Below are 16,065 nucleotides of genomic sequence, written 5' to 3'. Positions count from 1 at the left end.
TTGAGTATTAAAGTTCAGGTTAAGGAAAACGTGATGAGTATTTCTCTTGAAAAAATGCACAGGCAATTAAGTTTTGATAAAGGCATTCCAGGAAAGAAATATACTTGTTAATAGCTGTTTGAGAGATTGCAACAGATTTCTCTAGAGGTCTCCTTTTAGTCACCAGGAAAGAAATCCTATATATAGAATGTTATAGACTTAATTGTAAGTGTTGAGATGACACCAATCTCAAACATGTAAAATAATCTGTGCCATTGGATTGCTTATAGCTGAAAAAATACAGCTGTCTGTTATAGTACCTTTTTGCAGTTAAAATGTTTTGCTTTTGTATAGAAACTACTTGAATTAATATTCTTCCCGAACTTTGCTGCCCTTTTTATAAGCAGATCTCCCAAGTATCAATGAATACCCTCTAAAACATTTCTGGGAGAGGCTGACAACGAACTGACAGGAGGCGTGTGTCAACATCAGTGACAAACCAAAACTTCCTGGAACTTGTTTGTTGGGTTTTCTTTTTCCCTTTTGAAGAACTCTATGATGACAATCTCAAGGACAGACACTGTTTATCAATTACAAGCCAACAGGTTCAAAAGTCTAGGTGTAAAATGAAATACACAGTGATGCAGCTGTAACTACAAACAAGAGCTGAAGTTTGGTGTTGTGTTTTTATTTCCCTCCAGGCAGCAGATGAGCCTGCCTACCTGACAGTGGGGACTGATGTCAGTGCCAAGTACCGTGGTGCCTTCTGCGAGGCAAAGATTAAGACGGTGAAAAGGCTTGTGAAAGTCAAGGTGAGTGTGCTGAGGCTGCTGCTGATTTTGGTGGAGCATTCTGCTGAAAGGGCTGTCACAGGAGATCCTGCTCCTGGAGACTGGAAAACCTGCATCACCTCACTCTGTGGATTTTAAACAACACTTTGATTTTTTTGTTTTCGTTATTTTGTTATTTGGCTTGGAGCGAGTTGTTTTGGTTTTTTATTTTGTGAGGGAAATGTTGGGGTTTTTTTAGATTTTTTTTTTTTTAGTGGGATGCTGGAACAAAAATGAGCTTTCTTACTCCTTGTTTCCTGTCTGCATTTGTCTTCTGTTTTCAAATGCATCAGTTTCCCAGCAGTAAGTTTTGATGTCACAAGTACAGGGTTATGGCTTTACGTGAATGATAAGGAGTAAGAGCAACCTCTTCAGAAGCCAAAGTTCCATTTCATACCAGCTGACACTCTGACTTTCACAGTGTGGAACTGGAAAGGCAATGCAAAAATAAATAAACAGCAGAAGAGATGGCAATGATTTGTTTCTTAGGCCAGGTTTTAGCAATTCCCAGGGTAATATTAAAGTTTTGAGTGTCTTGATGCAGCTTCTAAAGCAGCATGCCCTAGCTGTAGCTGAATTTCTGTGCATAGGTGGTATTGGCACATAGTGTTCATTCACATTTACAGGGCTTTTGCCAAAACAACCAAAATAAAAGTTGTCATTTTGATGTTGCAATACTGTTGTAAATGCCACTATGTGAGAATAAGAATAAAACATTGCTGAATGCAAGTTAAAACTGAAAGTAAATGCAGAAGTTGTTGTTCTTCTTTGTCTTGTCAAAGTATTCCCACTTCCTACTTTAGTCTTTGCTGTCCAAGATATGTAAGTAAGGAATTAGTGACCCAAAATCCTCAACAAATGGAGGTGAAAACTGCTTTTTGTAGCCATACATCCAAGCTTTTGTGTGCTTCAGTGCTTTGATCAAGTAGAACAAGCCATCAGCCTCTTCAGTTACATATATAGATCCTATCACTTTATCAGAGTGCTTTTCATCAATAAAAAAAAAATGTAATTCAGATACTGGAGTCTTTTGCCTGCTCTTAATGAGTACTTAGGGAAACTTGTGGTGTTCTTTGAAATCTGTGTTAATGAGAAGCTCTGTAGGAAGCAGCGTGCAGGTCTGACAAGCTTGATTTTGTCTGCATCTTTGGCCTGGTAGAGTATTTAGCTTGTTAATAGGTAGGAGTTTCTTTTTCTCATTAGAATCAGATGCTTTATTACTCCATGATAAGATTTGGAATTACATGAGGCTGCTGTGACTTGGTGGAAATTCCTGTCGCTGGCTCTCAATTATATTTTAACAATAGAGGTTTTAACAAGCTAAGCCTGATACTGTAATTAAGAGTGTGTAGGCACACCCTGGCACGCTTGCCAAGAGTGCAAAGAGTCCAAAATGTCCAGTAGCCTTTTCCTGAGCAGCAGGACAACCTGTATTCATCCCTCTGCAATTTTTATTTTCAATTTTATATCACCAGAAAGTGCTTTTTTAACCTGAATGTGTGTTAAGACCAGTGCTGTTTTGGCATGCCCCTGGTGTTGTGTTTATAAATGCAGCTACAGTGTAGTCTGTGCTTGGAGGATAATTGGGGGAGCCAGAAAATTGGACATCATTATCAAAACAAACTCCTGGAGCTTCTGGTTCCTGAAAACAAATAGAAATTTTGGGATTTTTAACATTAAACTGCATAGGCTGATGTTTACTCTCTTTCCTCACTGTTCCCTTCTAGAATGTAGGATTTAAAGGGGAGAAGCAGAGTTTACTTACACTGTAACTGATCCTTATTTTCATCACATTGGTAATGTTCCATAAAAACTTGCTCAAGGCAGCAGAAATGCTGTTATTGCAGCCAGTCTGGTGATTTTTATGTTGCATTTTTAATAAAGAGGGTTTTTTATTTTGGTTGTAGTTTAGTATTTAAAGTGCTGTCTGTGAAATGCTGTGGTTGAATCAGAGAGAAATAAAAACACTGCTTAATCTTCTCTTCTGGAAGGAAATTCCAGGTTTGCCCTGGATTGTGTCAAATTCTAAACTTGTATTTTCATTGCTTTGGAATGATTTGTGTTTTATTTGCCCTGTTCTTTAATAATGATGTTTCAGATGAAAAATTAAATGTGATACTTGGGGCTTCCTGTCAGTAAAACTGGCCATGCTGAGTGTTTTCTGTTGAGTAACATTTGAGTCTAATTATCTGAATGTGGTTAATAATATATTTTTATATATATGTATATATATACATTTTGTTGTGTTTTTTTGTGTACTATTAAGAAATGAAATGTGTGTTAAAAAGTTTATTAATATCTTTCAGGTGGTCTTGAAAGGGGATAACTCAACACAGTTAGTGCAAGATGACCAAGTCAAAGGACCTCTAAGAGTATGTATATTGCATGTCTTCTTTTGATAATCACATCAATTTTTAAAACTCTTAGATTTTGATGTTGTTTAGGTGGGTTCCTGCTCTGATTGAAATCAACAGAAGGAGGCTCATCACTTTAGATTAGATGGGTTCTGAGGAATTAGTCTTTAATTCTTGTAGCTATTTATGTTTTTCTATGTGGTGTACTTGATATGCAATTTTGCCTGCACAGGGATTTTTTATCTTCTCATAAGATACAAAACTTCTTATAAATAATTAAATGTTGAAACTTCTCAGAAGTAATTAACAACTTGAGTGCCAAGCCATGTTCAAACCCATTAGACAAGAGTAAATACAATTACTCAGTGTTTTAGAGTAGTTGATGTATTTTATGTAATAAAGATGTTTGTTTGTATTTTCATTCTGTGTAACAGTTGTGAGCTAAAATGCAGAGCTGTGTTACAAACACTGAATGCAAATAGAGTTTTTCAGAGAAGGTCATCTTGCTTCTATTTGTCTTTTCTGTGTTGCTCCTGCAGGAGCACCAAGACTGCTACTGAAATTCTGATCTCTCTGACAGTAGAACTATGTTTAAAGTACAAGAAATAGTAGTAATTGAATGATTATCACTAATGAGTTAATGACTTTGGGTATTTGTTTTCTGTTTCTTGAAATGATGAAGTCATGCTGAATTTAGGTGTTGTAGGTTTCTCAATGCTTTAGTGTCTACTTGCAGTTCAGCTTCCTGCTGAAGGACCTTTCTTTCTCCTGCACAATAACTAAACTTTCAAAGCAGCATTTAGCACAACTGTGTCTTAAAAAGTAATTCTGGCTTGCTGGGAGGATCACTGTGTTTTTTTCAATTTTCTGGGTGTGAGCTTCCAGGTAACCTTGAGCTGCTCCTTGTTGCAGGTTGGAGCAATGGTTGAAACCAAAATGCCTGATGGATCTTTTCAGGAAGCAGTTATCAGCAAGCTGACAGATGCCAGTTGGTACACTGTAGGTGAGTGGCCATGTTTCATTTATGGGCTGTAATCTTTGAACAATATATTTCTAATTATAGACAACAATATCAGTAATTACATCTTGTATTGCACTATCTGAGATAGTTTTTGGAGGGGATCTTGATTCCTTTTCCATTTCAAGCAGGATAATAATTAATGGGTGTTCAGGGAGGCTTTTGCACAGGTAATTGCAGGGTTGAATTATCAAGTTTTATTTGACACAATGTGCCTGTAATGATAGCAGTTGCACTCACTGAAATTCAGAATAACTTTTGCAGATTTTAAGACATAAACCTTGTAAAATCATTCTTCCAGATGAAAACTTGTGGCATGAAATGAATGACTGAAAGATACGAGCTCCTTGCATTATATGCAAACTTGTACACAATGAAAACATGGATAGTATCAACAGAAGACAGAATCTATTTTTTACTCACAGAAAAATCAACATACCACACAACAAAAAGAGGAGACATTCAGTTTTAATGTAAATAGCTATTTCCTTTAATAAAGTTTTCAAATAATTATCTAAAGTGAAATAGAAAACTACTTTTCTCCTCATGTTGGAGGCTCATGTGGTATTCAGATATTGAAATAGAAAGTTCAGAATGCAGGGTCAGCGAAATGTCAGTTCTGAACAAGAATTCATTATCAGACAAATTTCCTTATTTTCAATAATTCTGATCTCCAGGTTTTTCTGAAACAACTTTAAGAACAGAATGACAAAACTGAGCAACATTCAAGTAACAGTAGATAAGCAAATATAAAAGGACAGTATTTGAATCAGAGAGCTTTGCAAGCACCCATCCTTTTTTTGCACAACTTTCTTACTGCAGTGGAGCCTTCTGTTCCCTAATAGTTGCCTAGAAGGAACATGCTCCTGCTAATTGTCCTGTACATGCTACTCTTGGGCATTACTTTGGAGATTAGTACTTGTAAATTTAAACTCTGTGTTTCTCATTATTTGCCTTGGGTACCAAATGTATTCAGCTTTACTTCATATTCTTCTGTGCTCTCTTGAGGAGTCTTCTGTCCCGTCAAGTCTTAATTATTTTGGTTCATTAATCCTTTTTTAAGATTTAAACAAGCTGTTTTCAGTAATTCAGTGTTTTCTTTGCAGTAGGTGAGGTTATGTCATCTTTGGTGGGATCAGGATAAAGCTCTGCAGATAATTTGGAAGGATTTATCACTTTATGATTATTATTGTTAGTAAGTGCTTTAACTCTAAGCTGGTTGACAAAGCTCACTGTTCTTTGCCTTTTTCTTCAGGATTTTAATATTGCTGTAAAATTGTAGTGGATGTCAGGTCAGGGAGGAAAGGCTGGATTATTTTGGAGTGCAGAAAATTTAAAATTACTTAATTTACTGCTATGATGTGACTTACTCGAGGTAGATCATGGGACCTTTAACTTCTCTTCATCGATTTTAAGAGGTTCTCCATTCTGTCACACAAGTGATAAGAAACAATCTTGCACTAAAAATGTCATGGTTTATGAGTTAGCATTTTAATTGTAGAGCTCCTAACTTATTTCAATTCTCAAGTAGCACTTTCAGCTAATTCTGTTTCAGTTTGGGCCAGAAGACATTTGTCTTCCTACATTTGACATGTGAACTTTAAATCCCTTGTTTGGGGGATGAGTTCTGTCCGTGTTTATTTTTCTTCTTGTTTATTTTCTTCTTTTTTTTTTTTTTTTCCCCTTTTCTTTTGAGCAGTGCATTTCTGCCAAAAAATCTTTACTTGATGAGCAGGAAATTTGAACAGTGAATAAATGTTCTGCCCTGTATTAATGGATTGTTGTTTATATTTAACAACTTGTTGAACTCTCCCCAATTATGTAAGAGAGAAATCATGCATGCCATGATTTTACTTCTTACATTTATTAAAGTACAATTCCTCAGAAACTTGAACCAATGGATTAATTAACTACTGTAATTTTCTTTCCCCAAATAATATTTTTTGACATGCAGAATGGAGAAAATAAAATACATTTTCCATATGCAAATATGTTAAGACTGCTGGGATTTTTTTTTTAAATTTAAAGCTCAGGGGTGATTTAAATAATCTTATGGTAAATGAACAGACAGAGCTGTTACATTGCTTTAACTATGAAAATACATTTGTAATTGTTGGATTTAGATCTTTGGAGCATTTTTGTTAGTTCTGTGTGGTGGGTTGCTTGTTGGAGTTGAAGGCACAGGTAACATTGACCAGAGTAAGCAAATCATCAAGTTTGCATCATGGTTCTTCTGCAGTTAAAATTGGGAAAGTGTTCTAGGTTGAGTACAGGAGTATTGACATGTGAAGAATTAGCCTTTTCTTTTGCCTGCTGCTTCCATTGTGTCTTTGCAGAAAGTTTTGGTTAGATACAAGGTGTATATTTATGTTGCTGATAAAGCAAACAGTTGAATTGGTTGCTTTTTAAAATCTGGTGAGTGTGCTGCTCCACAGCCTTCCTGACTGATGCAGTCACAGCTGAAGAGCTGAGGGGGAAGTGGATTAAAGGACTCCAGGTTTGTAGGATGAACATTTTGAGATGGAAAGAACAAGGGACAGCTTGCATTACAATAGTCTGTGCATTTCCCTTACTATTTATTCTCAATGTTATCAAACATCTCTTTTTCAGTGATCTAAAAGCAAACTGGTCTCTGGCTGGTGAAACCAGTAATATATACAGGCAAACATTTTCAGAGGATTAAATACAGACATGTTAAAAATGTACCAAAACAAACTGCCTGCATGTCTAGAGAGAAGAGATGATGGTCACATCAGTTTCTGTGTTTGATGTAGGGATGGAAAGGAGAAAAGTCACCTGAAACAACTTTGCTTTAGTCAATAAATTGAACCAGTGCAAGTGCTGAGTTTGCTGTAATAGGCTGCTTTGCCACCACCATAATGCAAGAGCTACAGTGATGATAAGTTTGTGTATTTCAATAGTATCTCCTGTCTATTAATGATGTTCATGTACCCAGAATAAACAAGGATTTATTTTGGCTTCAACAGAGTCACTTTTTGACCTCTTTTATATGATAATGGTGTTAATCTAGCCATGTAGTCCTGTAGAACTTTTCAGCTCCCATTTGGAGATACTTCTGAAATTACCTTTGAAATTCAGCTTTTCAGTGTAAAGAGGTGAAGAATCAAAAGATGTTTGGATAGGAAGTTTAAAACTGTCTGGGAAATGTCACTGCACAAGGCAATCCTCAAATCCAAAGTGATGTGACACTAATAGGGGTTTAAGTTCTTTGGTTAACAAATGGTTTAGTTGGACCTGATGATTTTACTAAGTGATTCAATGATTTGATGATGTTTGTCTTTAGAATGCAGTTATCTAAACTGAATTTCCTTAATTTAAAAATTACAAAGTGCTGCATTGATGCTTTTGAGGTGCTGAATATATTGTTAGGTGATAATTGCATAGAATTAAAATGGTCTGTCAGATCTGCTTTAGCTGAACAAGGTTTGAATTACAGTTTACTGAGTGTACCATCACTCTTAACTTGTAAAATGCTTCAGGTAAATACTGAATTAATGTCTGAAATGACTGAAAAACAAAGAAACCACAACCCAGACCACACCTTACAGAGTGCATACTTGTATTTTCCTTCTCTCACGCTCTGCTCAGAGTCTTACAAGCATTACCAGAATTTCAGAAAACAGAAATCCTTGTGTAGATGTTCTTGGAGGAAACACTTTTGTATCACTTCTGCACAGAACTAGAAGTGATGTCATAGACATAGGAAAGTGAGAAACAGGATTTCATTTGAGCAAGCATCCAGGAGTTTCTGTTAGAATGGCCTGGCTTATGTTGCCTCATGTCATCTCTCCTTTGACAAAACTCAGGTCAGTAACCTGTGTGTGCTTAGCTCTGTTTTTATTATGTAATATAATAATTTCTACAACTTTAAACAAGATTAAACAAAACCAGATCAAATACATTGAGTTTTGTATTTTGCTAGGTAGAATAATTGAAAAGTGTTTCTAAAGAAAGAAATAAAGAACATGTATTGACCTTCAGTAATGTTTCCTCTGAAATGAGTAGGTATTAGGAGAGGGAAACAGTGAGGGATCTTTGAAGTTTCTAGCAGACCTTGCTGTCAGTTATGAGGATTTTGTGTACTGTTCAGAGTGAAAGGGAATGTAATTCTTTACTTTTTGAGACTTAGGCCTTGCAGACACTTCTGAGGCACTTGAGTCAGCCCCACTGAAGCTGGTGGCCCCAGAAGCCACAGCAGCCCCAGAAGCTGGTGGCTTCTTCCTCTCATGTAATCATGGGGGCAGTTTCCAGGAAATGCTGAGTTGATGTGTGCTGAGAGGAGTTAGAGACCTGGGTGATTGTTCTTGGAATGAAGAGTAATCTCAGCCACCAGCTGCATCACTTCATGTTACTGTGCTGAGCTCACATAAATGAAAGATACTGAGGGCTTGGTTTTAGTCACCTTGCTTGTTCCATGGATTTTGAAAATTCCAGTTCATAATGTTGAGGATATTTATCAGCAAATGAGCCAACATTGATGTCCCAGGGCTTAAGAAGCAGGGTTGCTAACAGCAACTATTTATAGTAATATTTTATTGTTTTTAAAAAGTTTTCTTCTGATGCTTTGTGGAGATATTTATGCTGATAGGCTTGGTCCTGAGTTCACTGCAGCTGTAAGCCCTTATTCCAAGGGTGATGGGAGCTCTTAGTGCCCCCACAGCCAGCTGAGCCCATCCTTGCCAGAGCTGTTGCTTTGTCCCTTCCAAGCTTGACCAGTGCCTGCCCTGTGCTGTGTGTCAGGCACTGGTCACATCTGCAGGGCTGGTTTGACCAGTTTCCAGCATCCTGTTGAGTTCCACGTGGCAGAAGCATCATCTCTGGCCTGGGCATGTGTCATCCAGGAATCCAAAACCACAGGTGTTTGCCTCCACTTGGCTGGTGTTCTCTACCCAACATCAATTTGTCCTTTTTCTCTTTAAAATTCACTTGTATGGATTTTGAGGAAACCCTGTATTTGTCCAGAGTCCTTCCATGGGATATGTTGTTTAAATGCACATGTGGCACATAAAAATGTGGAATAGCTCTGTTGCTTGCTCTCTGGAGAATCTAAAAAAAAGAACAGCACTATGTGTAGTGTTTACTTTAGGGAAACAGGTGTGTACAGGAGCAAGATTTTGTAGTGAAAAATAGTATTTGTTACAAATTACCTGGATTGAACCCTTGCTTATAAAACCACCGTTGTCACTATGTGAACTGAGTGTTAAAAATATTATAAAATTGTATACAAACAATAGGAAAAGCAAGGAGGTAGATTTTTTTTTCTTCCTCTGATCTCTATGTGTAACAATAGTGAGATTAACATTTCAGAAAAAGCAGTTTCAGGCAGCAGGCTTTTGTCTGTGAGGTGATAGTTTACTATGAGTGGACTCAAAGGCCACTTGAACTTCCCTGCTTTCTGGGATATTTCAAATATATTTTTGTAAGAGGGACTTGGGCTCTTGTAAAATCATTTAAAAAATAGTAAATTTGAGTTGTGTGGTCTCTCAGTAGCACAATACAGTGCAGTACTTGCTCTTCAGTCCTTTTACAGTGATGAATCAGTAGTACAGCCCCTGTCTACAAGCACTTCACAGCTCTTGGTTCTTTCTGTATTGTTTCCACAGCTGAACCCCAAATAGCTGCAAAATCTGCACACATTAGTGGAGATATCCATAGGCAGCATCTCTTGTAGTTCATAAACTGCTGCTTTGCTAGGTAGCCAGTGAGAATAATGCAGATGCACAGTGACACTGGAACAGCTTTAATTTGTGGTATGTACTTTCATCTCATTGCATTGGTGACTTTAAATGTTTCTCAGTGGGTTGGAAAATGAGACAAAATAGTTTCCTTGCAGTGCAGTGTAGAATCTAATGTGTCTTGGTTTGGGGAGCAGCAGTAACACAACTTGTTGGATTTGGAGTTTGCAGGATGCAGCCTTGAGGGTTTTTTTTCCCTGTGTCACAGAACTGCCTTGTCCTGGCAGCACTGGTGGCTCTATGGAAGTCATCTCATAACTACTTTGAGGATGTTCTCTCTAGACTTCTGCTCTCTTCTTTTTCTGTCTTCTTTTTTTTTTTTTTCCTTAAATCTATTTGTGATATAGCTATATTTATATTTCTAAACAAGATGTAGTCAAACTGATCTGTAGTACTTTGTGACAAGCTTCTTCACAGTTCCTAAAATGATTTTGATTAGTTGACTTGTTAATATTATATATTTAAATACATGAAAACCAAACTTGAGACAGCCTTATTGTGAAGGCAGTGTTAGAGGATTTTTGCTGGTGGTACATACAAGTCTGCTACAGACAGGAAATGGGAGATACCAGCTCTTCAATAGGGAGTTGAAAGTTGCACTTTTTAGTGAATTTTTGAGGTACTGAAATTTTACTAAATTTTTTTTTATTTAATTCTTATGAAGTGTTGTATTGATCACTGCTGTGAAGTTTGTTTTTATTTTTCTGTCATAGACTGGGGTTGTGTAGATTTTCTCAAACAGAAAAAACCCAACTCTTTCTTTCCTATTATCACAGCCATCATAGACAGTGTGGAGATGCAGCAAAGTTCTGAACATTTCCATTTTATTGTCACTGTTTCAGTATGCTCTGTATGGAGCATATTGGACTCAGTTCTTGGGACTAGACCAAGCATTATGGCAGAGACTGTTCCTCCAGGTTGTGCTGCTTACTCATCTCTTTTCCCCTTCTGTCAGTGTTCCTCATTAGGGAATGTGTTTGGAAGAAAGGGCTCTGCAGAAATGTTGCTTTTCTCTTCCCTTCATTCCCCTTCCCGGGATGTTCTGTTGACTGTTCAGCAGCAGTGAGCAGTTCCCTGGCTAGTTTGTATCCTTCCCTTCCCAAAAATCAGCTGCTGCACCATTTCTCCAGCAAGCCCCTGCCCAGCACAAGATGAGGCAATGGGAGGACCTAAAGGGCTTCTGCTTTTTCATCCTTGTTTCTTTGGAAAGACAAGACTGTAATTTCCTCTTCAGAGATGAGAAGTGTGACACTGTAAACACATCCTTTGATGACTTCACTGTGTGTGTGTGGATGGGGAGATGTCTCCTTGTCTTCTGTTTCTGTTTCCTGCCCTGTGAATTCTTCCTCAGAAAACACAACCTTTAGGATTTTTGCTTCTGAAGGATTTGGAGTTGTAGCAATAACCTGTTGAAGGAATGAAGCAATTGATACAAGTTATTCAACATTAATTTAAAAGTTTTTAGTTTGATTGTTAGTTCTAGGCATTTTAGCTCAAGTTAAACAGCCTTGCTTCTGGATGAGATTAAAAAGTGGAATGAATTTGCAGCTTAGAGTGTATTAAGTTCTTCTGACATGACTGTTATCACAGCTTCAGAATATCTCATTGCCAAAAACTGTGCCATCTGCCTTACTGCTTGTATTTACAGAATCCTTAATATTTGATACTGTGCCTTGGAAAGACATTCTCTTAAATCCTCCAGGACTAGCATTAAGAGTCACACACAGGGTGACACCAATCTGGACAGCACTCTGGTGTAGCAGATTTTTCTGAAGACTGAGATGGAAACCACAAGGCCTATTTGGTTTAAGAAAGGCTTGTATTTTTAAAGGTGCTGGATTTATCAGTGTGAGTTTCTGATTGCCCTTTCAGTAAGGCACAGTCAAGTGTTCTCCCCAGAGGAGAAGCAAGTTTGAAGTAGCTGCAATTATGAAATAGTTCAAGCATCATGATTAATTGGAGAGATTCCTTACTTGGCTCCACCTTAGTAACTCAAATACTTGATATTTTTGTATTACAAGTGGTGCTATCCTTTTCCATTGAAACTTATTAAGGTGATCACTTATGTAAATAAAGAAATCTTTCAGTTTATGCTGTTCTTTTACACTTTATTGTCCTGCAAGGATGTTTTGCTCCAAGTTCTGTGGCTGTGCTGGCAGTTGCATGTGCTTTGTACATGACCACAATATAAATTGTTACTCTTGATTGTCATAATTTCCCTGGATGTCTTAATTTGAGTTTAGTGTATTTTACTGAGGGTATTTTACTTAATCTTTGAGTATTTATAATATTTGATCTTTTAAGGATGAAAAGCTGGTATATGTCATCTGATTTATGAATAGTTTGCTTGATTTATCTTTCTACTGGACTAGCTTTAAATAAATGGGTAGGGCTTCCAATTTTGGAGATAATAGATAAGAATAAACAGTTTGGTTCTTTTGTCAAGTGTTAGGTTCTGTTTGCCTTTTTTAAAATCAAGTTACCTGTTGCCAATCACCAGCCATTTGTCTAAATGATGTCTAAATAATGTCTAAAATGATTATTCTTGAAAATGTAATAGTTTGAAACTTTTGGAGGGGCAAAAATTAATTTTGTGTGTACAAGTGTTCTAACCCATTAAGTTAATTCAGTAGTGGAACATATGGAATATACCACAGCAGTATTTACACTGAAGATGGAGGAACCTGAAAGCTCATCTTATCCAGCTTAATTAATTAATTTTATAAGAATGCCAAAATTACCATACTGCTATGCACAGCACTTGCTACTTTCTTTCACTAGTGCACAAAGCCTGTTTCAAGTAGTTTAAATAGAGAGAAGTGTTCTGTTCTGCACTTTGACCCCATACAAATAAACTTGTACCTTGCTGGGATTCCAGCCTGCAGCCACCTGGGCTCTGCTCTTTGGAGTCAGGGGGAATTGGTAACTTTACTTTCCTTCTTTTCAAGGAAATTTTTCTGAAGAGATTTTATCTAAACTGAAGAGTAGATCTTTCTCAGGCAAAGCTTGCAACATTCTTCTGTGTATTGATGAAATTGGTGGAGCTTCCTTATTAATGAGATACAACACAACAGGATGTGTACTAAATATTCCTTATGAAGTGGTCAGACTTGGAAGTGCAGGTTTCCAGTATCCTGATTTGTTTGTAAGATGGCATTTGATAGTGTAACAAAAACTTACTGAAACTTGTTTTTCTTTCCATTGATTTTTTTTGTGGGATTGCTCATTGCAAGAGGAGAAGTAAAAGGTACCATATTTATTAAATGATGATAAGTAAGGAATAAAGGGAAAAAACCAAACTAACCCCAGAGATTGCTAGATAATAGTAACTGGTGTGCAGCCAGGGCTGTGGTTTGAAATGTGCAGTTGTATTGATAAGAATGTCTAAATTACACTGAGACTTTTTCATCCAAAGCCTTACTGTGCACTGGCTTGAATCTCTGTGTGAAAGTCTATTCCAAGACTTGAGTTCTGAATACTGACTTTGCTTTGCTTGTGAACTAAAGAGTGATAAATTAGGTTTGAAAGTGATGTTATAGAGAGTGTTCTTGATTGTGAGAGATACAATCTCCCAAGTTTGGGATTGAGATCTGATCAGCTTGTGCTGATGTGTTTTTTTGGCTTCACCCTAGTTTTTGATGACGGTGATGAAAGGACCTTGAGACGAACTTCATTATGCTTGAAGGGAGAAAGGCACTTTGCAGAAAGTGAGGTAAGACAATGGTGGACATGGAATTAAAAATAAACAGTTAATTCATATCTTTTTTAAAACAAGATGTTGCAAACCTTTGTTGTTTTTCCCCTTTTCTATGTAGACACTTGATCAACTGCCACTAACCAATCCAGAGCACTTTGGAACTCCAGTTATTGGGAAGAAATCTAATAGAGGGAGAAGATCTTCTCTTCCTGTGTGAGTTTTGAGGGTATTCTGCTTTTCCTTTAGTGTACTTTGTTAAAACTGAAGCACTCCCATTGAAGCTGCAAGGGTCTGTATGCTCTGTCACTTGAATTTTGTGCACAGCTGATAGATGTGGTCATATGCTGACAATATTATGAAATTGAAATGTTTTTTTTCCTGTAGTACCCTTAAGAGCATTTATGCTTCTTTCATCAATAGGAAATATAGGATTTTTAACCTTCTGTATACTGAACACAGGAAAAAATAAGTTCTTGGGGTAGAGAGAATTTTTCTTTGTTTCATGTCTATGAACAATCAAAACCTGAATCATGTCTCCAATTCTAACATAATGCTGTTGCAAAATATTCCTATTTTTGCAGGAAAGAATTCCTGCAAAATTCCTCTTGCTTAATATTTAAGTGTATTTCAAGCAATTTCTGCTCTTCAAATTATAACTCTTTTTGAAGATTTGCAAAATAGGAAGAAAAATCTTGTCGTAAGCTCTTTTTGCTTTTCAAGTAGTAGCTTCAGACAAAACTTTAAAATATTATACATTTTGATCATTCAGTACTGAAGATGAAAAGGAAGAAGAAAGCAGTGAAGAAGAGGATGAAGATAAGAGGCGCCTCAATGATGAATTGCTTGGCAAGGTTGTGAGTGTGACTTGTAATGCAGAGAAGGCAGACTGGTACCCAGCTTTGGTGAGTTCCTTGTGCAGCAAAGCTGTGAATGCAGGCAGGCTAAGCTCTACTCCCATGTTTGCTAAAAATACAAGTGTTTTGCAATATCTGTGGAGAGTAGGGAAGCAGAGATTAACATTTTGGTGTAAGTTACAGTTTCATGGCATTAAAAGTGTTTTAGAACTGCATACAAAATGATCAGTGTGTAATGATACTTTTATTCTAAAAATAAAATATGTTAGGACTTGCAGCACTCCCAGGCAATTTAAGAGGATCTAGATTTATGAATTTTAATCACAGTGGGATTTAATTTTTTTTAATGTAATTGTCTTTTTCCCTAGACTTTCAGTTTCATGAAGAAATAATTTCTTTGATGCTTGCATTTGTACCAGTGGTCAGTTACTCCAGGAGCAGATGTTGGTGCATATCTTTATTTGACTGTCAGTAAATTATACAGGTGTTGATTGCTACTGCTGATAATAAATATACATTAAATAAATCCAAGTTCAAGTAGACTTGTGTTGTAAAGGCAGAAACTTTGCATCTTACTGATATACACAGGAAAGTTTACATGTGCATATTAACAGTTGCTTTTTTGTAGAAAACTTTTTGGTGTTTTCAGATATGGTGTAATGTAGAGTGAATTACCTTATCCAGCTGTATGTACCTCAGTTTAAATTGTGGTACTGTACATGTTCTGGTTGTACCTCCCTTTCTTAATGATGGATTTTTATTTAATGGTGGGTTAAGTTCTTGGAGGTTATATGTTTGCATTTAGCATTTTCTGCTTGTATATGATCTAGAGCAAAACATAAACTTGTTCTGTTTGTGGTAATGCAAATACTGCAAATGCATTTTTATCACTTTCTTTAGACCTAAAGATGATACTGCTGTGGAAGGATGTGCTGGATTTCCCAGTGATTTATATTATTCACACCTAAATAAACAAAACAAAAAAACCAATTTAAATCTCAGTTTAAATGCTAAAAAATCAGAAGTTGGTATAAAATAAGTGGGTTTGTGACTTTTTAAATAGATGCTTTAAAAAAAATATTGTGTGGACAGAATAAAAAAAGTAGAGTTGAATGAATAGAATTCTGTGATATGACCTCAGTAGATTAGTTTTCAAATGAAATTTTAGACTTTTTTGGCTTGTACAGAACAAGTTAATAGTTTGGGGTAAATTGCTTCTTGAAATTTGTTGTTGTTGGCCTTAGTAGTATAAATCCAAGTAGGTTTGTTTACCCAATACTGGAAATACAACACAAGAAACAGAAAACAGCAGTTTTCCTGCAGTCTATCTTTCTTTCTTTTCAAGATCAGCTTTTATTTTTTTATTTTATTTGAAATAAAGCAATGTTTTGTTGGAATCTTCAGGTTGTGTCACCGAGCTGCAATGACGATGTCACGGTGAAAAAGGACCAGTGCTTAGTTCGATCCTTTGCAGATTCCAAATTGTAAGTGATGGTTCACTTTGATTAAATATCTGTGGGAGGAAACTGGGAAACTAATCACATACTGCTCCTGAAGATGTTATTTCTTCCAAAAGG

General features: G+C 36.6%; 2 protein-coding genes across 3 annotated transcripts in view; one reads left to right on the top strand and one right to left on the bottom strand.

The window, feature by feature from the left end:
* Positions 1–16,065, bottom strand: part of ARMH4 (armadillo like helical domain containing 4) — a 153,095-nt gene that overhangs the window by 94,909 nt on the left and 42,121 nt on the right. The window lies entirely within an intron of this gene.
* ARID4A (AT-rich interaction domain 4A) overlaps positions 1–16,065 on the top strand; it is a 44,700-nt gene that overhangs the window by 1,307 nt on the left and 27,328 nt on the right. For both annotated transcript variants that reach the window (XM_079309290.1, XM_079309289.1), the window contains exons 3-9: positions 681–791; positions 3,116–3,181; positions 4,076–4,166; positions 13,570–13,649; positions 13,753–13,847; positions 14,404–14,536; positions 15,893–15,972. In XM_079309290.1, the coding sequence (XP_079165416.1) occupies positions 681–791; positions 3,116–3,181; positions 4,076–4,166; positions 13,570–13,649; positions 13,753–13,847; positions 14,404–14,536; positions 15,893–15,972 (656 nt within the window). The remainder of the gene's footprint in view (positions 1–680; positions 792–3,115; positions 3,182–4,075; positions 4,167–13,569; positions 13,650–13,752; positions 13,848–14,403; positions 14,537–15,892; positions 15,973–16,065) is intronic.

Source organism: Erithacus rubecula, assembly GCF_903797595.1.
Source record: "Erithacus rubecula genome assembly, chromosome: 6".
In the NCBI taxonomy this organism is placed as follows: Eukaryota; Metazoa; Chordata; class Aves; order Passeriformes; family Muscicapidae; genus Erithacus; species Erithacus rubecula.
Note: the sequence above shows the minus strand (reverse complement) of the source record. Positions and strands in the feature narration are given on the sequence as shown.